This window comes from Podarcis melisellensis (genome assembly GCF_964234715.1).
Source record: "Podarcis melisellensis genome assembly, chromosome: 6".
Taxonomy (NCBI): domain Eukaryota; kingdom Metazoa; phylum Chordata; class Lepidosauria; order Squamata; family Lacertidae; genus Podarcis; species Podarcis melisellensis.
The window spans coordinates 13,348,790-13,376,099 of NC_138538.1; the positions used below are offsets into that span (position 1 = coordinate 13,348,790).

At 46.8% G+C, this 27,310-nt stretch overlaps 2 protein-coding genes across 3 annotated transcripts in view; one reads left to right on the forward strand and one right to left on the reverse strand.

Moving 5' to 3' along the window:
* The window catches only part of GNAS (GNAS complex locus), a 172,064-nt gene extending 145,001 nt beyond the window's left edge, over positions 1-27,063 (reverse strand). The window contains exon 1 of one of the 2 annotated variants that reach the window (XM_081917106.1): positions 26,458-27,063. In XM_081917106.1, the coding sequence (XP_081773232.1) occupies positions 26,458-26,695 (238 nt within the window). In that variant the 5' untranslated portion in view covers positions 26,696-27,063. The remainder of the gene's footprint in view (positions 1-26,457) is intronic. The other variant, XM_081917107.1, reaches the window with a different exon arrangement.
* LOC309372749 (piezo-type mechanosensitive ion channel component 2-like) overlaps positions 23,852-27,310 on the forward strand; it is an 87,229-nt gene continuing 83,770 nt past the window's right edge. The window contains exon 1 of the mRNA XM_081916575.1: positions 23,852-24,081. The gene's annotated coding sequence lies outside the window, so the exon portion shown is untranslated. The remainder of the gene's footprint in view (positions 24,082-27,310) is intronic.

Consider the following 27,310-nt stretch of genomic DNA (forward strand, 5'->3'; position numbering starts at 1 on the left):
CCATCTCCCCCCACCCCAAGCTGGCCCCTTCTACTCCCCTCTCACAAACAGAACTCCCCCCTTCCCTTGGAGGTTTGTTGTTGTTGTTGTTTTAAAAAACCCAGAAACTAAATAAATTCCACCTTGCATCAGAGTTGGCAAAGCTACTTTCTCCAAACAATACAGGAAAAACAAACCGTCCCCTTTTCTCCACCCTACACCGCCCCAGGCCGCTTGCCGGCTTAGGATGGGGAAGTTGTGCAGGGTGCAAAGTCCTCTTTTGATCACCCAACAAATCTCCTTTCACTCCAGCTTTCATCCTTCCCTCTGAGCGCATTCCTGCCAAGAAGGGGGACGGGAGGGAAATGAAGCAAACAAACACCACTGTTGCTACGTTTTGCACTTTATACCCTTTTATATTTACAATCCTCTCTTGGGCTAAAAATAGCAACTCATGATCCATTTATAACTGGCCGGACATGCCCTGGAGCAGGCTGGGCAATGGGGAAAGGGAGGGCTCCCTTGCGTTCCATCTACCTGAGCTCATGCTGCATTTAAAGGGGCCACCCAGACACCCTCGGCCCCGATTCCCTTCTGCTGAAGCACCGCTTCCTGCTGGATTTTATAGGACTGAAGGTGGGTCCTCTCGTGGAGATACTCGCCTATGAGGAAAGACGACAGCGTTTGGGACTTTTCTGAGAAAAGATGAGAACGAGGTGACAGAGCAGAAGTTCATAAAATTACACATGGCACAGAGAAAGCGAGCCGAGAAAGTTTTTCTCCATCTTTCAAAACACCAGAATTTGGGGACATCCACTGAGTATTGGAAAAATCAGGGCAGATTAAAGAAAGTACAGCCGTACCTTGGATCCCAAACACCTTGCAAGTTGAATGTTTTGGCTCACAAACACCGCAAACCCGGAAGTGAGTGTTCCGGTTTGCGAACATTCTTTGGAACCTGAACATCCGACGCGGCTTCCGATTGGCTGCAGGAGCTTCTTGCAGCCAATCGGAAGCCGCGCCTTGGTTTCTGAACTTTTTGGATGTCGAACGGACTTCCAGAACGGATTCTGTTCAACTTCCAAGGTACCACCGTACTCCTTCGGGCAGCGACTGGTTAAACGATGGAACTCACGGCCACTGGAGACAGTGATGGGCACCAGCCTAAATGCCTTTTAGAAAGGATTAGACAAATTTGTGGAGGAGAGAGCCATCAAGGGCTCCTAGCCAAGATGGCTATGCTCTGCTTCCACAGGCACCAGTCAGTCTTGACAGGCAATGGAGTGCCCCTCTGGGGGTGAAGTCAAATCGCTATGTAAGTAGCACCAAAGTGACCTCCCCAAGGTGCAAGCCTGGGCAGTGTGTATGGGGGCCCTGGGCTGCCGGATGACAAGACCCCGCTCTCAGCTACGCTGATGTGGTCCGAGGAAAGCAGAGCAATATGTGTGGCACCACCTTGGCTACAGGAGTTGCTGTAAGGAGGCAACTCCGATATTCCTGTAGGCCAAGGAAGGAGAACCCCTGACCCTCCAGATATTTTTGGACTACAACTCTCATCAGGTGCAGCCAGCATAGCCAATGGCCAGGGATGATGGGAGATGTAGTCTTTGGAGGGCCAGAGGTTCCCTACCCTTGCTACAGGCTGTTTTCAGAAGAAGCGGAAGAGACAGACAGTACCAAGGAGCTACTAACTCGGGAACGCTATCATCAAGAGGGTGAGCAAATGCAGACACAGGGAAACGTCAGGCAGAACACAACAAAAAAGTGTGAGTGGCTCACACTTCCTTTACACCACCCATGTGCATCCCATCCAACGCCCTGAGATGCACAGATCTCCCTTGATCTCCAAAGAAGCGCCAATGTGCATTCTGGGAGCGCCTTAATCGTTGATCGTGTTGCAATGGCAATGTAACTTGTGAACAGACACGGCTGTCTTCGCCAGCACTGTGCCCTCCAGATACCTTGGGCTACAATTCCTACCAGCCTACCATTCTGTACGGATGTCCGTACAGAAACGGCTTCCAAAACATTCAGAAACCAAAGCGCTGCTTCTGATTGGCTGCAGCAAGCTCCTACAACCAATCAAAAGCCGTGGAAGCCCCATCAGATGTTCGGGTTCCAAAGAAGGTTCGCCAACCAGAACACTCACTTCCGGGTTTGCGGCGTTCAGGAGCCAAAACGTCTGAGTACCAAAGCGTTCAGGATCCAACTGTTGTCCAAAAGGGTTGTTTTTACCAAGGAAGATTTCCCAAAGCACATACACCGCACTCTGTGATTTAAAAAAAAGGCCCTTACCTGCTGGTGCATTCTTGTAGCAGGATGTTCCACACCTAAAATCGATGTGTGTGTCACACACAAACACACACGTGTCCACACAGTTTCCCCACACAGAAGTGACCCCGGATGCTTGCGTCGTCATGTGGCAAAGCCGCATCCCAAGCAGATTAATTAAAACGGGAACACCTTCCTTCTCTGAAAGCTAACGGCAACTAGTTGAGTCAGGGACTGCATTGTAACCCGCGCTTAATTGGCGCAAACAGCAAACACCAATTAGTTGCAGATCACCTGGAGTGCTCAAGCCTATTTTTAGCCCTGAAATGCGGGAGCTTGTCTAAACCGTTTTGGAATATTTTACCGTGGAATTAAGGGTGATGGGGTGACTGGATGTGAACATGAGCTTTCAATCTTGGCTGGGCACGTTAAGTCAAGTGACAAACAACTACCAATGCACACACGCACACATATCAAACTGGTCTTAATCCTCATGCTGCAGTTTAAGATTGTTGTACACCTGCTGTTCTCATAATTTATTTATTTTTTTAATGTGGGTTTTATTATGGGGTTCAATAGCAACTTAACATTTTATAGAGCAAAATACTGTGCATTTTACCTCTTTCTGGCCCACCCTTGGCCAGCTCTCCGGGGGCTGCACGCCATACCAGTGGCTAATAATGAGTGTGCACACACCTTTCCCTCCCTCTGCAGCTGATCTGTGGAGGTCTGCTAAGGGATGGGGTTGGCCACGCTTCATGTTCATCAGATGCTCAGTCTGATAAGTGGGGCGGAGGCAGTTCATATCTCCACCAAGGTGCTGGGCTGGGCTGGGCAGGCAGGTTTAAACATCTCCATCCATCCCAACACCGTGCCTGCTTTAATATTCTGCGATTGCCATCGGAATCAGGCAGGTGCTGTAGATAAAATTGGCAGGAGAGGGAGCAAATCAAGCAATAGCATCCCTGTTATGTAACACTTTGCTTGCTTAGAATGCTTACACACCGCTTTATAATCCTGACAAGCTCTCAAAGTGGCTTATAAAACCACCCCTTTTGCAACCAATACTTCAGATACCTAATCCCAGGAATCCTTAACAACAACAACAACCCTGTAAGGGAGGACAGAACTGCACACAGAATTGCCTGAAGATGATAGCCGCCTAGGCAAGATTCAAACCCAAAAATTCCCAGCTTGGCCACTACAAGCGAGCCCTTTTTGGCTTGATGCCTATACAACTCTGCCAAACTCTAAACCATGGTTACAAGATCAGAAGAAGGCTAGAGGCTCTGGGGCCTCCCTCTCCTCTCCAGCTCAAATCCCCACTCCCTGCTCTGTTCATCCTTCTCCGTGGTTAAAGGCTTCACTTGTGCCAAGGCTAAACCATGGTTAACGCTAAACAAATTCCTCCTTACTTAAGGTTTGCAAACAAACCTTGGTAAGAAATCCTGGAAAAGGTTAACCATGGTTAGTATAATGCTGAACCATGGCTATATTTGCCAAGAAAAAAATGGATAGAAAACCTATGTCCCGGGGGGAGGGGGGACAAGAGAAAGGAGCTTGTGGCCCACTCCTGCTTCATTAACCATGGTTAAGAATCAACAAGGTTAGGCCTGCACTGGGCCATTGATGTAAAAAGGTAAAGGTACCCCTGCCAGTACGGGCCAGTCTTGACAGACTCTAGGGTTGTGCGCTCATCTCACTCTAGAGGCCGGGAGCCAGCGCTGTCCGAAGACACTTCCGGGTCACGTGGCCAGCGTGACAAGCTGCTCTGGCGAACCGGCACCAGAGCAGTACATGGAAACGCCGTTTACCTTCCCGCTATACAGCGGTACCTATTTATCTACTTGCACTTAAGGGTGCTTTTGAACTGCTAGGTGGGCAGGAGCTGGGACCGAACGATGGGAGCCCCGTCACCCCGCCACGGGGATTCGAACCGCCGGCCATGCGATCGGCAAGTCCTAGGCGCTGAGGTTTTACCCACAGCGCCTCCCGCGTCCAAGGGCCATTGATGTAAGCAGGTTCTTAATCATTTCTGCAGTCCTGATGAAGCTTTGCTTCTAGCATAAACCAAGCTGGTTTCACTCTAGGCTTGGCCATAAAGAAGCAGACAGAAGAACGCTGCAGGTGGGAAATCACAAGGCAGAAGGAAGGGTCTGCTATACATGGGAGAGATGGGATGCTTGCCCAGGAGGAAGGCTTGCAATGCATCGGGGTGGCCAACCCCACTCAAAATGCCCGGAAGGCAACAGGTATGGTTCACAAGCAGTAGGCAGCAAAGGAAGACAGGTAATCACTGGTGGTGCTAAGCTGATCGAAAGAGGAACTTTTACCTGGTTGGGGCTCTCTGCTTTTTTTCTTGAAGAGAAATAGGAACACAAAATAAACACATTTATCTTCCTGTTTATCCCTGTCCCCCCCCCCCCCCAATCTCCAGTTTCTTCTGTTGTCTCTTCTGCGCCGGCTGGGGCTCCTGGCAGACAAAGCCCAAAACATCTGGAGGCCATCGGGTTGCCAAAGGCAACACAGAAACACACAAACTATCCCATCAGATAAACACCTAGAAGGCTGATTGCCGAAGAATTGATGCTTTTGAGTTATGGTGCTGGAGGAGACTCTTGAGAGTCCCATGGACTTCAAGAAGATCAAACCTCTCCATTCTGAAGGAAATCAGCCCTGAGTGCTCACTGGAAGGACAGATCGTGAAGCTGAGGCTCCAACATTGGCCACCTCATGAGAAGGGAAGACTCCCTGGAAAAGACCCTGATGTTAGGAAAGATGGAGGGCACAAGGAGAAGGGGACAACAGAGGACAAGATGGTTGGACAGTGTTCTCGAAGTTACCAGCATAAGTTTGACCAAACTGCGGGAGGCAGTGGAAGACAGGAGTGCCTGGCATGCTCTGGTCCATGGGGTCACAAAGAGTCGGACACGACTAAACAAGAACAACAACAACTATATAAGTTTAACTACAGCAAGTCTGCAACTTACCAGAGTCATTTCCCCCATTTATTTATTTATTTATTTTTATATTTATATTTTTTGTCATGCATGCAAAGCTGAATGTGCACAGGTTGAATGCATGTAAGCTACTGTAGTTTAAAATGAATAACGGGGCATCTTGATCCCATAAGCACATATTTGGGGGGTGGGGAGAGGAAGAAACAGTTGTCTCCCTCTCTCATAATTTCACATGCAGATCATCAGCCCAGCGTGAAATTCTTCTATGTGAGCTCTCCCTGAGGTTTTTATTTTCTTGTAGCAGCTCGTGAGAGACATTCAACTGTCCCGACACTTGGTGGCACTGCTGCAATACTTATAATTACTCCTTCTGAGGAACGGTTGGTTTGGTCAGCTTCTGCTGAGGAATGCTATTTTGTCCTGAGCTATCTATAGTCCACTCTTGCAAAGAGCCGTCAGCAGTCCTGTTTTCCTGCACAGCGGCCCTGCTCCTGCTCCAAACAAGGAAGAGATGTTTGGCTGCCCAGCACAAAAACATTCAAGGCTGTGACACGTTATCATCCCATAATATTTGCATGAAGAAATGATAAATTGAAGGGACAGCGAAAAACACTCTGCTCATATCTGGGTTTACAGAGGAAAGCTCTCCCTGTACTTTTCCTTTTTGCAACCCTCCTCTATGTTTGGAATGTACCGGTAATTGCAGGAAATAATGAACCGTAATGGCAGGAATGAAAGAACCCCCTATAATACAGAGATTTCGGTGTCATCTTCTGACGATTGGCTGATTGCATTTGGATCCCCCCTTCTTGTCCAATGAGCTCAGGTCAGTGTACATGGTTCACCCCTCCTCCCTTAAATCCCAAAACAACCCTGTGAGGTGGGTCAGGCTGAAAGGCAATGACTGGCCCAAGGTCACCCGGTGAGCTTCATGGCCTAGCGGGGTTTGAACCCTGGTCTGTCGGGTCCTAGTGCAGCACTCTAACCACTATGCCACACTTCCTCTCCTGCTCCTCTTTCACTAGAGTGTACCCCATTTGATAGCAGTAATTCACTTATATGAGAGACTTCAGCAGAGCACTCTTGGCAGGGACGCAGGGAACCTGCCCCTAGGGGCCCGGTATCCAGAGTATGTATCACTGGGCCCACAACCCAAGAGTGAGATACAGTGGTACCTCGGGTTAAGAACTTAATTCATTCTGGAGATCCGTTCTTAACCTGAAACTATTCTTAACCTGAGGTGACACTTTTGCTAATGGGGCCTCCCGCTGCCACCACACGATTTCTGTTCTCATCCCGAATCAAAGTTCTTAACCGGAGGTACTATTTCTGGGTTAGCGGGGTCTGTCACCTGAAGTGTCTGTAACCTGAGGTACCACTGTAGAGAGGAGGAGAGTGGGGACAATACCTGTCCGCCTGTTCTCCGTGAGCCTGCAAGCGCTCTGGGCCGCTACATAGATTGCAACAGCAACAGGTGGGTCAGAATGCCACCACAAATGTCTCCAGCGATGCCTTAACAACAGACATGCAGGGGAAATCTGCAGCCCTGCACTGGACTACAAATCCCAACATCCCTGACCAGTGAATCCCATCAGGGACTGACAGGAGCTGTTGTCCAGCAACATCTGGAAGTAGATAGCTCCCCATTTGTACCCTACATTCCAGAGGGGTGTTAGAGGCAGAGTAAACATGCCGCATTAGGGGGGAACCCCACTTCCATAGGTACACTGTAGGTAAAACTAGTCTAAGCACCCATTCCCCCTCCCCAGTGACTATGGAAAATGTAGTTCTGTGAAGCACAGCTACAGTGGTACTTCGGGTTACAGACGCTTCAGGTTACAGACTCCGCTAACCCTGAAATAGTACCTTGGGTTAAGGACTTTGCTTCAGGATGAGAACAGAAATCGTGCAGCGGCGCGGCAGCAGCGGGAGGCCCCATTAGCTAAAGTGTTGCTTCAGGTTAAGAACAGTTCCAGGTTAAGAACGGACTTCCGGAACGAATTAAGTACTTAACCCGAGGTACCACTGTATTTTAGCAGAGCACCTCTAATTCCCAGGATTCCTTGTGGGAGAATGTATGGCGTTGAAGTGCAAGGCCAATATAATTTTGGTATGTAAATGAAGTGGAGGCCCGCCCTGCTTTCCTGGTTCCAGGGATCCTTGGCTGCAGCTGTTAGTTCAGATGCTATTTGATCAATATGCCTAAAGACATACTTGCAGCAGCACTGTGTAGTGGTTAGTGTGTTGGACTAGGGCATGGAAGAGAAGGGTTCAAATCCCAGCTCAGCAACAAAGCTCACTGGGCGACCTTGAGCCAGCCACAGTTTCTGGGCCTAGCCTACCTCATAGGATTGTTGTAAGGTTAAAATGGAGAGGGAGGGAACTATATACACTGGCTTGAACACCTCGGGGGAAAGGAGAAGTCAGACTGCATGCCTTTATCTGCACTGCGTGGCATTCACCCAGAGATCATCTGACCATAAATCCAAACACTATTTTCACAAGGAAAAGGTTCAATGTTTATCGCAAGTTTTAAAAAGAAATATATTAGCATTGTTATGATTACAATCAGAGCAGGACCGAACGCCAACCTTAAAAAGTTTATTTGGCTTTTACAATCGATAATAAAAGTTTTAAAACGGCAGCCGAGGAAGCACTCTGCAAGGAGGCCCAGTGGAAAATTTGATGCTATCTGAGAATAATCCACCAAACAAAAATGACTTGTGTTTTATAGCCACTCAAACAGAAATGCAAAAAGGGGATTCTCACAAAATTAACAGAGGAAAGGATTCATTCCCCTAGAAGATGGAATCCCCCGCCCCACCCCAAATACAGTGGGCAAATGATTTGCCACACCTCAGCCTGCTCTGTTACGTGTCAGCAAGGCAAGGACTCAGCAGAGCATTACCGAAACTGGGATATTCAGCACTGGGAAGAGGAGGTGAAGAGGGAACAGGGTTTAGTGAGTGGGAAGAGGCTGTGACAGAGGGCAGTTCAGACTCAGAGGCTGGAGAGGAGGGGATCCAGGAGGCAGCGATGAGGCAGAGAAATGAAAACAGCAGAGGAGAGAATGGTTGCAACACAGATGCAGTCTCCGATCGCTTGGGGGAAAACCCTGGAGAGGAGGGGACTTAGGCTGCTGAGGACTTTCGTTCCTCACAACTGCCTCATTGGGAAGAGTTGCTGTTTTTGGTTTCTGTGAATACAGAGTTAACTTCATTGACACAGTGGGGTTTTTCCCCCCACCACTGACCTACACCTGACTCCGGCTCCTGACACAACATCAAGGTGGCCTTGGTGGGAGGTGAGCTAGACTTGGTCCCTATGCCAACTGCAGGCTGGCCCAGGTCTGAATTGGGAAAGATGCTTTGAGTGGAGGCCCCTCCCTGAACGGACTTGCTGTACCCCCACCTTGTCCAGTCACTGCTGGCCATTAACAACCCAGGAAACTGCCTTAGGCTGGTCTATCTTCTAGCCCAAAATTGTCTACAGTGACTGACAGAAGCTTTGCACTGTTTCAGGCAGAAATCTTTCTCAGCCTTACCTGGAGATGCCGGGGACTGAGCCTGGGACCTTCTACATGCCCAGCAGATGTTCTTCCACTGAGCTACAGCTCTGTCCACTTATTTGGGAGCAGAAGGAGAGACCATGGCAGCTACTATATCTCCCAGAGAGAGCGCATCCTAGAGGTGACGGGTCTGCCTTTTTACTGTTCTCCCTTGGTGAAGGAGTGGCAAGCGGCAATGCCAGGAGGCTCCAGGGACAGGCACTGAGCCCTACACTGGGTTGTGAACATTGCCAGGTGCCCAATGATGCCAACTTCTAATGCTGCCCCTGACACAGGCTGCACATCCACCTGTACATTTAAGGCACATTTAAAGTACTGTATTTTTCGCTCTATAAGACACACCAGACCATAAGAAGCACCTAGTTTTTGGAGGAGGAAAACAAGAGAGAAAAAAATTCTGAATCCCAGAAGCCAGAAGAGCAAGAGGGATCACTGTGCAGCGAACTCTCTTGCTGTTTTGGCTTCTGGGATAGCTGTGCAGCCTGCATTCGCTCCATAAGACGCACACACATTTCCCCTTACTTTTTAGGAGGGAAAAGGTGAGTCTTATCGAGCAAAAAATACGGTACATGTCTTTCCCCCCCAGCCACCCAAAAAATCCTGTCGTTTACCCTTTACAGAGCTACAATTCCTGGCTACAGAAATTAACAGGCCACAATTCCCAGGATTCTTGGTGCTTTACATCTAAGGTGTGTGCACAGCTACACACACACACAGAGAGAGAGAGAGAGAGAGAGACAGAGAGAGAGAGAGACGCACACACTCTTTGCTTTGGCATGCCTTGCAAGGAAACCCGTTGCCACAAATTCAGCTCCCTTCATGAACTTCTTTCGCCTCAGGGCTGGCAGTTTGGAAAGCCGTTGCCCCCCTCAAAGGCTGGATTTCTCACGGGGTCCTCATTTTGCTAATCACCACCTCCCAGCCAAGTTGACGGGAGGCCTTTCTGGCAACCCCTTTCTGTCTCAGGTCTGTGTTCTTCCGGGAAATGGCACCATATCCAGAAGACCGAGAAGAACAGACTTGTCTGCGGCGCTGCAGATATTGCTGGACTACCATCAGCCCTAGTCAACATGCATGGGATGCTAGGAGTTGTTGTTCATTGGGAGTTGTAGTTCAGCCCATGGACTGTGATGATCTCAAGAGCCTTTGGCAACGGCAAGGGGAGGGAGACATTTTTATGGCTGTGCAGAAGACTCTGGTGTGCATCCTTTGACTGAGGCGGAACTGCAACTTCTGTTTGCCCCAAAGTAAACAGAGACTCCTTTTAGGAACTCATCAATGCATTGCTCTTATTCACCCCTTTGCTCTGGATCACTGCCTTATTCAAAAGGTTGCCCCGTAGGGGGAATCCGAGATCTTATGAAGTGTCATGATTTGAGAAATGTGTGGCGAATTGATTTGAGACAAGATTTGCATCGCCTTGGGCTACAGTTGTCAAAAATGAACCACCGCAAGGCGGGTTTGTACGGGCTCCAGGAGCAGGGGCAAGGGCAGAGGAATAAGAATGCTTTGTTCCTGGGGAATAATGTCAACCACAAGGGTATCAGTAATACAAACTGAGCACAGTCTGACTTATATATTCTTTTTCCTATAATTTCTTGGCTAGTCAATCATTTATGGATTTCCCCCCCCTTCTTCAACACAAGCAGGACATAGCTCAGTCGGTAGAGCATGAGACTCAAATCTCAGGATCGTGGGTTCCAGCCCCACGTTGGGCAAAAGATTCCTGCATTGCAGGGGGTTGGACTAGATGACCCTTGTGATCCCTTCCAACTCTACAATTCTTGGACACCCAAAAACCAGGATATGTCAGGAATTTTCCTGGTGTATGGCAAGCCTAACTCTGGGTCTCACTGCATTTCCCCCTTTATTCTGCACTTGGCCAGCTCCCCAAATCAGACCACCCCCCATTTCATTTAAATCAGACTGTCCAACTGCTAAATAGCTTGCTCCTTTAAGCTTGTGCAACAGAACCCCCTCCTCCACCCTGGGCACCCACTGAATCTGTTCTGGGGTTTCCCCCAGCCCTCCAGAGAAGATGTGAGGAGGCCATTGGGCTCATGCAGGAAACAAGGGGAAGTTTCCTTGTGCAAGTCTTTGTCCTTGCATAACAGGCTTGTGGGTGAACTTTATCTTGCCCTCTCATGGTTATGTGGAGTTCAGTACAGAGTTACCTCAGGTTAAGTACTTAATTCGTTCCGGAGGTCCGTTCTTAACCTGAAACTGTACTTAACCTGAGGTACCACTTTAGCTAATGGGGCCTCCCGCTGCCGGTGCACGATTTCTGTTCTCATCCTGAAGCAGAGTTCTTAACCCGAGGTACTATTTCTGGGTTAGCGGAGTCTGTAACCTGAAGCATATGTAACCTGAAGCGTATGTAACCCAAGGTACCACTGTACTATTGATTTGCCAGCGCGTCTCTGCGTGCACTAACTATGCAATATTTTGAGGGAGCAGTGGAAGATTTGAGGTGCATATAAGGCATATTCTGAATGATTAGGCTGCTGTTCACGGAACAATGCAGCCAGTTTATAGCTGCTGTGGGGAAAACGAAAGGAGAAATAATCTGACTTGCCGTATTATTGCCACCACATTGTTAGAGACAGAAGCTACCAAAAATCACAAGGGAAAATGCCGGATCCCATAGCAGGTTTTACCCAGCTCATTCAGATCTGCCGTGATTTGCAATCGGGAAGGAATGCTAAGGGCAGCCATCCGCCCTCCTCCCTGAAAATGCAATTCTGGGTTCCAAATAACATGACCTCCTGCTAGAGAGGGAAAAGTTCGCCTGCTAGAAAAGGTTTACTCGGGATTCCTTCCAATGTTTCATAGAGTGAGCTGATTTGGAAGTCTTTGGATATCCCCATAATCCACTCCCCAGCAACTTCATGCAGCCAAAGGAGGGGCAGGATTAGGGCGAAGGAGATAAGGAGGTGGAAAGTGAACCTAGCAATGGCAATCTATGCCAGTCTCCAAATAATGTTGTTGTTGTTGTTGTTGTTGTTGTTGTTGTTGTTGTTGTTGTTGTTGTTGTTGTTATACCTCTTTTTTCTGCCTTTTTTCCAGACTCAACAAGGCTAAAAATAAAATTAAGCCTCCCATGAATAAAACACAGAAAGCTGGGGGGGAAATAGTTTCAAAATAATTCAGCTACAATTGAATGAAAATGCTATTAAAGCAAAGCTATTAAAACCTTGATAGTAAAATCAGCACAGCATTCTAAGAAGCCCTTTCCTTTAAAAATAGTGAGTTCCCCAAAGCAGAATAAAGGTCTTCACCTGCCAGAGGAAGGACAACCAAAAGGGAACCAGTCTATCCTCTCTAGGAGGGGAGTTCCGACGTCTGGGAGCAGCCACCAAAAAGGCCCTCTCCTATGTCCCCATCAAATATGCCTGTGAGGGTATCGGGACTGAGAGAAGAGGCTCACGCAAAGATCTCAAAGCCTGGGCAGGTTCATATGGGAGAACTGTAGTTTTTGCTTGGTTTGTAGACGGCCGCCCTTGTGTGTCTGCCATGCCTCTCAATGAACACAGAAAAGGGGTTGTGGTTAGGCTGCTAGTTAGATGAGCTAGATATGTCAAAGAATTGTGGCGTTTCAGAGTTTGATGGAATCTTGAAGATCATTCCCTCCAACCTGTTGCTCAGTGCAGCATCCGCAATGCTGGATTCATTTACAGGATCCCTGACAGATGGCCCACCAACATCTTCGCTCCAGCGAAGCAGAATTGGCCACCTCCTGAGGCAGGCTGTTCCACTGTTGAACAACCCTTACCATTGGGAAGTTTGATAAAATTGCATCTTACATATTTGTTGCTCCACTGGAATTAATGGAAATGTCTTGGCAATGGAGCAGTTCATAGCTAGTCCATCATTAGCTTTTTAGCAACAGGAAAGGAGATCAACCACATAAGTATTATGCAAAGCGATTTTTCTTCCTGTGTAAGCACACATTTACTCTGCACGAGTAAGGGAGGATTCAGTTACAAAAAATGACTGAGCATCCCCCAACCATATGCTCCAGTCCCTTTTCTTTTCTCAAACCTAACTCTGCTCAGCAAGGTTCGGGTTCTTGTTGAGCGTCTTCTTAGAGAACTTCCTTGGAAAGACATGGAACTTGGTCCCAGGCATGGAGTCAAAGTAAACATTTAAGACACATGCCCTGTATAATTTTCAGGATGGAGCAGTGTTGAAGTGTACTTAGAGGGCGAAGGCAGGAGAAGTGACTTTTGTGCTGTTGTAACGTGGTGCAAAGAGCTAGTCTACAGACAAGGAAGTTTATATTTCAAATAATATTTTTAACTGCATGTGGCAGAGTACAGAACTTATCAGGTTGCTTTTCTTTCCTAAGCCGACACAGTAGTCACATGAATTGAGATGTACATGAAACCACTCGCAGAATTTCCCTTTTCCACAAAGCTCTTCTATATTTATCTATTCATAATATATTTCTTTGTTTCTTGGTTTATTTAACATTTTGCAGCTGCCCTTCCCCCAAAGATTCAACGGAGGTGTAGAGAAAATTATGAAAACAATTATCACAGTGTATAATTACAATGTATTTAAGCAAACAAACAGAGCAAACAGCAAAAAAATTTTTGAAAAATTGTGTGTTTCTTAGTGCCTTTTAGAAATTAGGTTTTCTTTATATACACAAACAAAAACAAATTATTGAAATGCTAAAGTAAAAAGGAAATCTGTTTTTCAAAAACTTCCTGTTGCGTTTCCCTTTAAACTTTTCTCTCTATATAATAAAAATGTAAGGATATCACCGTGCAACCCCCAGAGGATTTGTAACACCTCATTACAATCCTGGGTTTGCATGAAGTCATGGTGGGCTGGGGGAGCAAAAGTGAACCCAGGTTACACAACAATAGAGGCCATAGCATGGGTGGGACATTGAGAGGGGAAAGGTGGGGGGTTAAAACAATGGTGGAAGTTTGTAGAAAATGCCTTCACTGTATGAATGTACTATGGAATGTTTGAGGGCTCCGCATTCTTGATCTCTCTCATATGAGGCAGCTTAGGAATAGAAAAGGGAAAAAACTGAATCCAGTGAGAATGGAGATTCACTGACAGGAAAAAGTACCTGTTTTAAACAAGAGCAGAAGTTTAAGTAAAGTGGACTTAGACGAACACTGAGGGGTAAAATGGTGGTTTTAATCCACAGCAGAACCCATTAAAATAGGCTTCAAACATTTTTTAAATTCCAGTTTTGTTGTTGCATATTTCCCAGTCCTGCTATGTGACCATAACCTGGGTTGACAGATTGTCTACCTCTAGTTTGGCTATTGGGCAAGCAGATGTTAAACCGACAAACTCAGCAGCCATATATTAAACCATTATGGTTGCACAGCAACAAGTAACAACCCAATCCGCTCATTACAATGGTGGGTGGCTCAGGGAGAATATATTTCAGCTGAACAAAGAACAAGGAAGAAATGGCTGGCGGATTGTGCCACACAAATGTTGAGGTAACGCGCAAACCAATAGCTGTGACCCTTGATCCTTGGACTGATCTAGCAGCACTCTATAAACAAAAAATGCTCTAAAAAACCGCCTTATTCTAAAAGCAGGTTCTGGAATTCACTGCTATTATTCTGCCATCCATTGTCCAAACTCAAGGAAGAGGCACCAGCAATATCACATTTATTTTATAATGCAGAATGCTACAGTCTGGCTGGAATATATTCGGAGTAGAGAGTGGATTTCATGCTCTTTATTCAGCTCATAGTGGTGAGGAGAACTGGAAGTTCCCCCAGAATGTCTGCTTTATATACATTATTTACACAATAGGCCCCACGTGATAGGCTAATTCCAGGATTCTCCTGTAGGCCAATCAGGTCGCGGATTCACTTCCACCTGGAGCTGGATTGGGTGGCTCCTGTGAACCAATCAGACTGCTGCATTCTGGAGCCTATTGTTCTAAGACCAATCAGACTGCTACATTTTGGATCCTATTCAACTCAGTACATAACACTGGCTTTTGGGCGAAGCATCTCTGTATCAACATACTGGATGCCAGTATGTTGCTGAACTAAATTCAAGGTACTACTGTTAGTGTAGAGAACTAGCCCTAAACAACCCAGGACCACGTTACCTGAAGGACTGCCTTGCCAGATCTGATTATACAGCAACCAGATCCCTGTGATCATCTCCTGACTGTCTGACAGTTATCACATATTGATTCAGTTTCTACGCAAACGAAGGCGTTTAGTACAAATTAAGGTTTCTGGTGTAATGGAACAAGTACTCTAGAAGACTGTTCTCAGTCTCGCTGAAATCACAGGCACCCACAACTCTGCCGAAAACTTGTCTGTTTCGCCAAGCATTTTTAGAGAATTAATTTGATTCAGTGTTGGGTCATTTGTTTGGTATTTTACAGTTGCATAACTTTACGATGTCTTATGAGTTTGGGTTTTTGTTTTTTTAATGACTTGGCAATTTAGAAATGCTCTTATGAGTAAATAAATGAATAAATAAGGAAGCCACTTTTCTGGGCACTGCTCATCTTTTTTAAAAAGCTCACAGTACAAAAAGAAATAAGCAATAAACTACAGCATAAACCATGCAAAAATAACAAAACTCATCCAATATCTGCTTCTTTGCATAGGAACTGACCTGGACCCTGCGATCATCATCTGATGCCCTTCTTCGTGTGCCTCCCCCATGAGAGGTCCAGAAGGCAGCAACGTGAGAACAGGCCTTTTCTATGGCGGCTCCCTATTTGTGGAATGCTCTCCCTAGGGAGGCCTGCCTGGCACCTTCATTATATATCTTAAGATGCCGGGTGTTAAACAGCTCTTGTTTATTCACAGGCCAGAACAGAACTGAACTGAAGGGTTCAGCTAGCCTGCTTATATAGAGCTCCACTAGAACGCAACAGTAACCATTTTCTGTAACTATCCAATCACTGAATGTCACTTTCGATCCCTTATTTGCATATGTGGACCTGAACTATCTACAGTATCCCCCTGCTGTCCCAGGGTGAGAGAACTTCAGTACATAACACCGGGCAAAAACTTTCCTCTATAACCAGGCCTTTGACCTTTAACTATCTGTGGCCTTTGAGAAGTGGGTGGGATGTTTTTGAGGGGTCCCCTCCCCTATTTTTAATATATCTATGTGGTTTTTTTGCTTGTTTGGCCTACTGGTTGTAAATTGTTTTGGGTTGCCTTGGGAAGTGTCGGATTAAATTAAACTCCTCAAATGTTTAAGTTTGACTTTTTGTTGCACCCTGAGGTGCCTGGTTTTGCTCCCCGTCAACCCTTCCTTAAGGGGTAATCAAGGCTGACCTCTGCGACCTTTGTCTCATGCCTGCCAACATCCTGATGCGGTTTAAGCGATTTGTCAATTTCACAGGAAATATCTAAAACAATGTTTAGCCTAGATCTGCACTATTCAGTCAGTCAGGGAGAGCAGAAAGCGGTGTTTCTCATCCCAAGCTTACCTAGTCTTGCAGCTTGTACATAAGAGATGCTATCTCTCTACATGCTAGTACAGTGGTACCTCGGGTTACATACGCTTCAGGTTACAGACTCCGCTAACCCAGAAATAGTGCTTCAGGTTAAGAACTCTGCTTCAGGATGAGAACAGAAATCGTACTCCAGCGGCATGGCAGCAGCAGGAGGCCCCATTAGCTAAAGTGGTGCTTCAGGTTAAGAACAGTTTCAGGTTAAGAAAGGACCTCCGGAAAGAATTAAGTACTTAACCTGAGGTACCACTGTAGTCAGCACCAGTTCGGAAGCTAGAACCACCTTTGATTTAAAGTGATGGCAATACCCATAGCTGTCAACTTTCAGATTTGAAAATAAGGGATCAACAGCCTCACCTGTCCCGGGGACAGTCTACGGGATATCTAACAATCCGGGATAGCAGCGGGAAGCGGCAGGAAATGGTGCTGGAATAAGGGAATTTCCCGCAAAAATAGGGAAGGTTGACAGCTATGGCAATACCATGTTCTGTATATATTGTCAATAAATCAAATCAAAGGTTTAAACAGGGGTCAGCAAACTTTTTCAGCGGGGGGCTGGTCCACTGTGCCTCAGGCCTTGTGGGGGGCCGGACTAAATTTTGAAAAAAAAATATATGAACGAATTCCTATGCCTCATAAATAACCCTGAGATGCATTTTATATAAAAGGAAATATTCTACTCATGTAAAAACATGCTGATTCCTGAACCGTCCGTGGGCTGGATTTAGAAGGCGACTGGGCTGGATCCGGCCCCCGGGCCTTAGCTTGCCTACCCATGGTTTAAAGCATAGCTGGTGCAGTTTGATTCAAGAGGAATCTGAACCTGCCTCTGGTCTTTTAGCTGAGTTATGGTGAGTAGTGGCAGCTTACAATCTATTGGGCTATTCTATTGTGGGTTTAATCCTAGTGCGAAAGGTAGGACACTGAGAGGCCCAGCCAAATTGGTCTTCCTAATGACCCCCCCCCCATGGGGGTGCCAAGGTACAGAGCGGGGCAAGAACTCTCTTAAGGAACTCCAGGTATGCCACAGAAATTTAAATGGCAAATTAATCAACCTTACCCAAGTTGCTTTTATTCCAAAAAATCAGTTTGGAAGGTTGCATTTCCCCCCATGTACAGGAACAGAGAAAGGCAGCTTATATCGACTCAACTGGCCCATCTAGCTCAGCACTGTCTTCACTGACTAGCAGCTGCACTCCAGGGTTTCTAATAATAATAATAATAATAATAATAATAATAATAATAATAATAATAATTTCAGATGAGTGGGGCATTCCCAGCCCTATCTGGAGATGGCAGGGATTGAACCTGTGACCTTGTGCACATGAGAAGCAGATGCTCTGCCACTGAGCTATGGGCCTTAATGTTAGAACTATGCAAATACCCTTCATGGCACATCTTACATTAGAGTCCTAGAGTCCTATTCTGAGCTTTCCCAGCTTTGGGAAGAAGGCTCCAAGACCCTGTCACACGGGCTCCTGTTTACCTGCCTTTGGGAGGGCAGGGAGAAGACTGGGTGAACATCAAATTTTGGCCTTGCACAGGGCGTCATAGTACCCAAGTCTGTCACTGGTGATGGGATCTGGAGTCCAACTGCCAGGCCACAGGCTCCCGGCCCCAGTTTTAGAAGCTTAAGCATTTTTGTGCAGACTAATCTATTCTAATTGCCCTATTTTTGTCCCATCCCTACTAAATGCTCCTCGTTTGGCAGAGCAAACACACAATTGCCTGCAATGCTCCAAATTTAGAACACGCCGACTCACCGTAGACGTATATAATGACCTCGCTTTTCATTTCTGATCCATTTCCTCATAGTTCTCAGCTCTGCTTTGGACAGACTAGGCAGGACTGTGGGTCCCAAACTCATTGCCAATAAAAAGGACCACAAAGAACCCACATTACAAATCTTTTCCTTTTTTTAAAAGTGGTTTCATAAGTGCAAGAAAGCACTGTTGTGAAACCTGCTCCTTTTCTGAACCACCAGGAGACCCCAATCACAGTGAAGTAGGAAGGAGGGCAACCTGCAACACTGAGAAACTGTGCGTGCGGGCAAAGGTGGCCAGCAATGTGGCAAAGCAGCTGCCTTGCAAGCCGGAAGTGTCAGGCTCAAGCCAGGTGAGACTGGGAGACAGCCATGCGGGAAATACCAGAGAGCCATTGCTACTCAGTGTGGACAGTGCTGAGTTACACAGAAAACAATGGTCCGAGTCAGAATAAGGGTTCCTATGTTTCCACACAGAGGCTGATCTCCTTGATTTGCCTTCTGTGGATTCTTATTCCAATTGTCCTCTATTGACTGGGGTTTCTTACTTGAGTCACGACTTATGCACCTGGTCTTGAGTCACGACTTATGGAGTTTGGATTTGATATCCCGCCTTTCACTCCCTTTAAGGAGTCTCAAAGCGGCTAACAATCTCCTTTCCCTTCCTCCTCCACAACAAACACTCTGTGAGGTGAGTGGGGCTGAGAGACTTCAGAGAAGTGTGACTGGCCCAAGGTCACCCAGCACCTGCATGTGGAGGAGCGGGGAAGCGAACCCGGTTCCCCAGATTACGAGTCCACCGCTCTTAACCACTACACCACACTGGCTCTTAACCACTACACCACACTGACTTATGCACCTGATCCACCCTTGGAACACTGATGAAAGGCGGCCTTCTTATTTAAGTGATTGATGTGTGCTGTGTGTGGTTGTGTGTGTGTGTACAGTCATACCTTGGATCCCAAACGCCTTGGTACTCGGACATTTTGGCCCTCAAATGCTGCAAACCTGGAATTGAGTGTTCCAGTTTGCAAACATTCTTTAGAACCCGAACGTCTGACAGGGCTTCCACGGCTTCCGATTGGCCGCAGGAGCTTCCTGCAGCCAATCAGAAGCCGCGCTTTGGTTTCTGACCGTTTTGGAAGTCGAACCGACTTCCGGTACGGATTCCATTCGACTTCCAAGGTATGACTCTACTATGATTTTGGCGGAAAGGAAAGGAAAATAAAGACATATTTTCCACTTAGTAAAACACAGGGAGCTATTGCTCTGGGTGAGGACACTCTGACTGCAATGACTTAGGGCTCATCCGCACTTTCTTTTGATCCATATTCACTGAAATCTGTACCAATCTCTTATCCCAGGTCTGAAAACTCTTATTTTTCTTTTAGGTCTGCTGCTTGCTCCAGTGAAAACCCAATATTAACTACCGAATCAGGTTTTAAAGGATCCAGGGAAAACCCGAAGGGAGTTCCTAAACCTCTCCCAAAATAGTGCCTGACTTGCATTCCTTGTATTTTTCCCCAGACCTGTGTTGTCTGCTCTCACCTCCTCGCCTTCTTTCTTTCTTTGCCTACCCCTCAAGGATCATTTTGCAGTTTTCTTTTCAACTTCTGAGCAGCGCATGTCTGGTTCTCAGAAGGAAAGATTCTTAAATCAATACACTGAACTGGCATTCTAATCTGAGAAAGCACAGAACTGGCATTGACCCTAAACCTGGGGGAAGAAAGCTATGAGCTCAGTTAGTACAGTACAGCATGAGATTCTTAATCTCAGAGTTGTGGCTTTGAGCCCAACACTGGGCAAAAGTTTCCTGCACTGCAGGGGGTTGACCCTCGTGGTTCCTTCTAATTGTACGATTCCCTCTGGATGTCTTTGGACCCCAGCTCTCACCCCCCCTGACCTGTGGCTACTGATTTTCAGCGTGCTTTCCAAAGTCACTCACCAAATGACCCGAGACAGCTCAGCAATCTGATGATGCTGATAAGACACAAGAGCCACTTATTTCTTTTTAATTAGCTATGTGGATCCCACAGAGCAGGGAATTGCCAGATGGAGAGAAGAAGAAGAAGAAGAAGAAGAAGAAGAAGAAGAAGAAGAAGAAGAAGAAGAAGAAGAAGAAGAAACAACCGAGGAAGAATTTCAAACCACAGACGGGTTTAAGTAAATAGAAACGAATTGTTTCAAAAAAAGCTCCAAATGTAAACCACATTCCCATCCTGCAACTCAGACCCCTCAGAGTTCCTTACAAGTTAGCTTCTTAAGTCGATTACAGAATTCAGTCCACAGATGTGGCTTTTTAAGCAGGGAGAGAATAACATGGAAGGAGCAGGAAGGAGCATGCATGAACTGGGCTGATAACACATGACTAATCCATTCCTAAAACACATCAACATGAAAGTTAAGGGCCATTCTTCATGCTGGTAGCACTGAACCAGAATATTTCTGAAGAAGCAGCCCTTGCTGAACACACTGAAACTATTGGACAAGATGTGTCTGAATCTTAAGAACATGAGAACAGAGCCTTGCTGGGTCAGACAGATGACCTGTCTAGACCAGCATTCTCACACATACTGGTAAATCAGGGAAAGCTACAAGCTGCATTTTATGGATAGCTCAAATGAGTTGATCTGAGCTACATAAACACAAGCCCACACATTCTTCTGCTTTTTATTACAGCAGAAAACACAGCGAGTAGTAATTTCAACATGCTTGGTCTCCTCCTCGTTTGGCTTCCCCTTTTCTGTACTTCCCTTTCGGATCCTTCCCTCGAAGCTAGATTAATCCAAATAACGCTTAGCATTTAGAATGACATTTTCCCCGAGTTCTCAGAACACTTCACCAAACATTATCTCAGCAACCTTTTACGGCAGCTTTACAACGTGGGACGCTGCTGTGGCCCCCACATTGCAGAAGTGGGAGGGGTGCTCTGAGGCTGAGGGAAGCTGCTTGCCATTTATAGAGAGCTCCTCCCTGAGGTACAAACTACGGCTTTCCTGGCTCAATGTCTGCACTCAACCTCAATACCAGTTCCTCTTCCGGGCATATTAATGGCTTTATCAAAGAGTCACTCCACAAGGGGTACATTCACACATGGGAAATACTGAATCAGATTTCCTGGCTACAATGCTAGTGTTTCCATCCTGTTTGCTAACATTTCTTTCATATTGCAGTACGGAGCTGTGGCTTTTTTTACCAATACAGTGGTACCTTAGGTTAAGTACTTAGTTCGTTCCGGAGGTCCGTACTTAACCTGAAACTGTTCTTAACCTGAAGCACCACTTTAGCTAATGGGGCCTCCCGCCGCGCCGCCAGAGCACAATTTCTGTTCTCATCCTGAAGCAAAGTTCTTAACCTGATGCACTATTTCTGGGTTAGCGGAGTCTGTAACCTGAAGCGTATGTAACCTGAAGCATATGTGACCCGAGGTACCACTTTATTACCAGCGTGTTACACTAAATTTCATTCACACCAGTGGCCAACGATGAACATCACTGGGCAGCATCGCTACTTTCACACTCTTTCTGCGCATGCACACTTCTGATCCCTCATGAAAACAGCAAGGAAAAAATTGTATACCACCCCAAATTTCATCAATTTACTCCTGTGATTTTCTGGTCACTGGAGTTGCTAATGGATTATTTCTGGAACCAGTTAACACAGAAACGAGTGCTAAAGATTTTTGTCATTTTTAAAAAAATGTACTGGTATGTATTTTGTGTATTTGTATTTTCATTTGCATTTTTCAATGCTCTGTATTTTGATGTTTTGAATGTCTGCATAGCTCAATGTGGGAAAGTGGCATACAAATGAACTGCATCAATTCCACTGTATCCCACTAGATTTCTGCAAGTAGCTTTTACATCACCATTCCCTGGGCTCTGAGACTTCTCCTCTTTTGTGGGTTCCGCAGCTGGTTCTCCTACCATTATTCTGTGTCCAACCATCTATGACATGATGCTGGCTGGTTCTTCAACTCTGAATCTAACTTACATTAGAAATGCTGAATGCTATATACATATTGGAAATAAATATATTATCCCTGATAATTGTCCATGCTTGTTGCTAGAACTGAGGGGAACTGAGAGTCCCACAGCTCCTGCAGAACCACAGGTTTCCCACTGCAGCGTTGGACTACGACTGGGGAGATTAAGGTTCAAAACTCCACCCAACCATGAAGCTCACTGGGTGATTGTTGGAGCACTCCTTCTTGCTCAGCCTAACCTACCTTACAAGGCTGTTGTGAGCATAAAATGAAGAGATTCAGCACCTTGGCCTTTGTAGTACAGAAATATAAAGACAGTACAGAAATGGAAAGACCCCCTCTTCCCATATGAACCTACCCAGAACCTGAGATGATCATCTGAGGCCCTTCTTCATGTGCCTCCTCCTCAAGAGGTCCGGAGGGTGGCAACACAAGAGCAGGGCCTTCTCTGCAGTGGCTCCCCGTCTGTGGAATGCTCTCCCCAGGGACGTTTGCCTGGTGCCTTCATTATACACCTTAGGCACCAGGCAAAAACATTCCTTTTTAACCAGGCCTTTGGCTGGTTGACCTGATGGACATCCTATACCCTTTTAAAATGTGGCTCTTTGTTTGGAAGGAAGGTTGGCTCTTGTTAGAAGATAACTAGAGCAGGAGAAACCTTTAATGTGTATGGCCACCAGGGTTTGGTTGGCAAAATAAGAGAAGTGAGAAAGGTAAAGATAGGACAGAGGAGTGAGACAGTCATAATGCTCCGTCTCCAGGAAGGGAGGGCAAGGAGAAATGGTCTCCTGCATTTCACTGTGGCCTGCAGGTGGAAAGCCGCAGCTGAATCTGGGGTTTCTGGTAACTCTTGCAAAGAGTTTGGAATCATAGTGCTTTAAATATATGGGGTGAATGTGGCCCTTAACACCCTTGTTTTATAGAGCTTTCTGGAAGGGCCAGTGGCAGCCCACGGCAAAGCAACCGAGAAACAAAGAATGTTTCACGCATGGGACATGGGGTCTGCGTCGGCGCTGTGATGCACAGAAGATTCTAGCAAAACTTTAAGTAGCTGTAAGGTTCCTCAGAAGGGACAACCGTGCAGGTAATTCAAAAGTGGGAGGGTAATCTTCTGATGTCAGTGGTGAGCAGAGCCAGAGGCTAAGCTAAGTGGAGAAACATATGCAATCTTTCATTTGCACAGAAGTCTAGTCTGCTCTTTTCCTCCATCCAGGCATGCAAAGACAAATTCCAGCCAGGCAAAAGCATTAGCTCAGCTGGTAGGGCATGGGTCTCTTAATCTTAGGGTTGTGGGTTAGAACCCCACAACCTCTTCACACTCCCTAATCAAGAGGAGGACGCCATTTTCCTTTGCCACGTTCCCAGTAACCCTTTTGATACAGAAGCAGGCATGCCAAATAAGCATAACTTTACCAAACAAAACCTGAATGGAAGAAATACACCTTGTTCCACCAAGCTATGGACAGGCCTCTGGAATTTATTGGACGACCGTGCCCTCGCTCCCAAGGCCCATGATCAGCACAGCGCAAAGAACACAATTCACAATCCCATCTATTTTCCTTTTTAGCATCTCAAAATACATTATCTTGATTTTTAATCTTATTTTTTTTGCCAAGACAGCCTTAAGCTCGCAATATTTTTAGCCGCTATCCTGAATCAGCTGATACCTTGTGGCAGTCATCCCCGCCGCATTCCAGATAGGGCATCATAAAACAAACCTGTGCCCCCAGGCCTCCGCCACCATCACGACTCCATGAGCTTCCCCCCGATATGTAAGCAGCCTATCGGCGAAAGGAGGATCCCTGGCAAAACAGGACTTTCCTCCCGCATGTGCGCTTCCCAAAATCTGCTCCAGAGGGTTGAGGGGAGCCCCAAGAACAGATTATGGGGCACATGGGGTAGAAAAGGGGAGGACATTCTGCTGCACAAGTGGAAATCCATGCAATGATTGGATCAGCGTTAGAAATTAGCCAGGCGCCAGGCGCGTTTTGCGACCGGCGTGGGTCCAATTGTGACCACATGGAGATCTCTGGAAGCCAGGTTGGTGACTGACATCTCCACCTGGCTGGCCCCTTTCTCAAGCAGGTAAACAGAAGAGCTTATTTATCACATTTCTATTCCTCTTCTTTCTCCAAGGAGTACATGGTTCATCCCCTCATCCTCGGCTAATCCCTATAACAACCCTGTGAGGTAGGTTAAGAGGTTGTGGCTAGTCAGACACTCTATCCACTACACCGCACTGGCTTCCTAGAGTACTTCAGCTATGGGGCAGCTACGTATATCTGTCTTTTCAATGCCAGGTAAGGACCTTCCTCTTCTCCTAGTCCTTGGATGGTTAATTTGTATGTTCTGCTGAGAATTTTACTGGTTTGCTTTTATATAGTTGGAGAGACACCCAGCATGGTGTAGTGGTTAGAGACACGGGCGCAGGAGAGCAGAGTTCAAACCCTACTCAGCTGTGAAGCTCACTGGGTAACCCCTATTTGGGGAAAGACTGAATTAGACCCACTTACTATTTGCTTTGATTTGCTGGCATGCCTAACTAGAGCATGTTTCTCTTGCAAACACTCAAAACTTCTTTCTTTCTTTTTTGCAAAAAAATAGTTAAAGCTATGGTTTTCCCAGTAGTGATGTATGGAAGTGAGAGCTGGACCATAAAGAAGGCTGATCGCCAAAGAATTGATGCTTTTGAATTATGGTGCTGGAGGAGACTCTTGAGAGTCCCATGGACTGCAAGAAGATCAAACCTCTCCATTCTGAAGGAAATCAGCCCTGAGGGCTCACTGGAAGGACAGAGCCTGAAGCTGAGGCTCCAGTACTTTGGCCACCTCATGAGAAGAGAAGACTCCCTGGAAAAGACCCTGATGTTGGGAAAGATGGAGGGCACAAGGAGAAGGGGACGACAGAGGACGAGATGGTTGGACAGTGTTCTCGAAGCTACAAACATGAGTTTGACCAAACCGTGGGAGGCAGTGGAAGACAGGAGTGCCTGGTGTGCTCTGGTCCATGGGGTCACGAAGAATCAGACATGACTAAACGACTAAACAACAACAACTAATATAGTTTATAGCAGGGATGAAAATGAATACAATGCACAGACTTCAGCAATGTGGATTTGGGGCAGCAATCCTTAATGTGGGAATATGGTTGCAATATGTACACAGAAATGCCCTGATTTTCATCGCAGGGCCTGCGATTCTGGTTGTGAATATTACAATGTCACTCCTGTTCTAAACGGCACTCTCTTATTCTGGAAACCCCCAGAACTAAACCTGTATCATAAAAAAATAATAATTGAAGCTTCCTCCCACTTATCAAACCACACCAACCGTGAATCAGCCTTTGTTTCTGTCTGGGAAATAATGAAAGCGATTAAGCTTAATTCCCCTTCTTGTAGGCAACTGTTGTGGTTCAGAACACATTAAATACTAAATGTAAAATTAGTACAAAGTGCTTTATAATATTCCACCCCCCTTATCCTTTGTCTCAACAACGATATCATATCCTGAGTTGTAGACGCCACAGCTTCACCCCCAGCCACATGAACCTACTAATACAAGTTTGTGGCATCTGTGGATTTAACAACAACAACAACAACCATATAGACACCCCCTCTCAGTGCTCTGATTTTCCGGCACACTTAACTAGAGCATGTTTCTCATGCAAACACTCAAAACTCTTCTTTCTTTCTTTTTTGCTAAAGGAGAGTCAATAGGATAGTGTTTCTTGGCTCTCAGTTTAAGCCCATTACAGAAAAAGACAGAGAAAGGTTTTTAAAAGCAGCAACAACTACAGTCATCCTCGCATATCTGTCATCATCCGGCTGCGTTGCTAAATCCAGCTATATATATATATATGCAGAGATTACTAATCATTTGAAGACAGGGGAGGGGGAGGAATAACCATGTTGCAACAGCGGACCAATCTCTGGCTCCAAACTTTCAGCCACAAGGAGAAGAAGACAGCTCCTTCGGGATCTATGCATTGATCTTGAGGCTGAGGGGGTTTCTTTGGGGGCGGGGGTTTAAAGACTAGCAGCAGCACTAACTCCCACGTCGACCACAGCAAAAGACAAGAGCAACAAGAGCAACCCAAAGGACCTTTTGCACAAAACCTCCAAGCCAGAACTTTTCTGCCAAACGGCGCCGAAGGGGTGGCTGGGGGAGGCGGGGAGGAACCCAAACACAACAGATTAGGAGTGTGAAACCCAAATACAGACCGTAGAGGGAGCTTGCTGCCGCCGCTTATGAACACAGCCTTTCAAAGCTGGGACACGCCAAGCGAGGGAACAAGACGCCGATTCTCTTGCAAAAAAACAGAAAGCAGGAAAGCGGCTTGCTGCTGGCAGACACCACATTTGCAGCCTTGCAGGGGGAAATAAAAAATCTCGCCCACCGCGCCCCGCAGACACACACACATACATACAGGCACGTTGGCACTGCCAAGCCCCCCCGAACTTACCCAACAAAAGCAGCCGGTGCGTCTGCTTGTATTGCCTCTTCTCGGCTTTGAGCGACTTGTCGATGCTTTTGCTCCTCTTGATGTCCGCTTTCTCTTTGGCCTTGATGTCCTGCTTCAGCTTGACCGCTATCGCCGCCGGACACTCGCCGCCGCGGTCCACCACCTCCACTTCCACGTTGCCGTAGGAAGGGATGGGCAGGTGGTCCCCGCCGGGCCGGAGGCTGTAGCACATCCCCATGCTGCTGGAGGACGGGCTGGGACCCGGGAGACCCCCGGACCGGACACGATGCGCGGTGCGCGCGCCCCGAGCCGAGGGATGGGACTGGAAGGGGGGGGCGTGGGAGGCTGGATGAGTTCCCTCCCCTCCTCCTCCTCCTCCTCCCTTTCTCGCTCCTACGGTGTTTTTCTTTTAAAATGACCCAGGCAAACTCTGGGTGGGCTTCCCTCCGGGGGAATCCTGCGCTCCCCTTTCCCGGGGGTGGAACCGTCTCGTCGGAACTCAAGGGCGCATTTTCTCCTGCTACTCCGGGTTCATCTTTTGCCCCCTTCCAGTAATTACACGTGACTGAGACGCGTTTACCGTAATCTCCAGAAAACCCGAAGGCGCGGAAGTCACTTCCTTCTGCCCCGACACTTGTCTTTTGGTTGGCTCGCTTCGGGACGTTTCCAGCTCCTCCTGCTCCCCCTCCTCGGGGCCGCTAGCGCAATTTCTTCATCCTTTCCTTCCCCGGTGAATTGCACAAACGACACTGTTGCTGCTGCTGCTGCTGCTTTGAAATAGGGGAGGAAAAGGGTTTTAAAAATTTTTTTTAAAGCAACCCCAAGGAAGGATGGAATAGTTTGGCCACGCCGG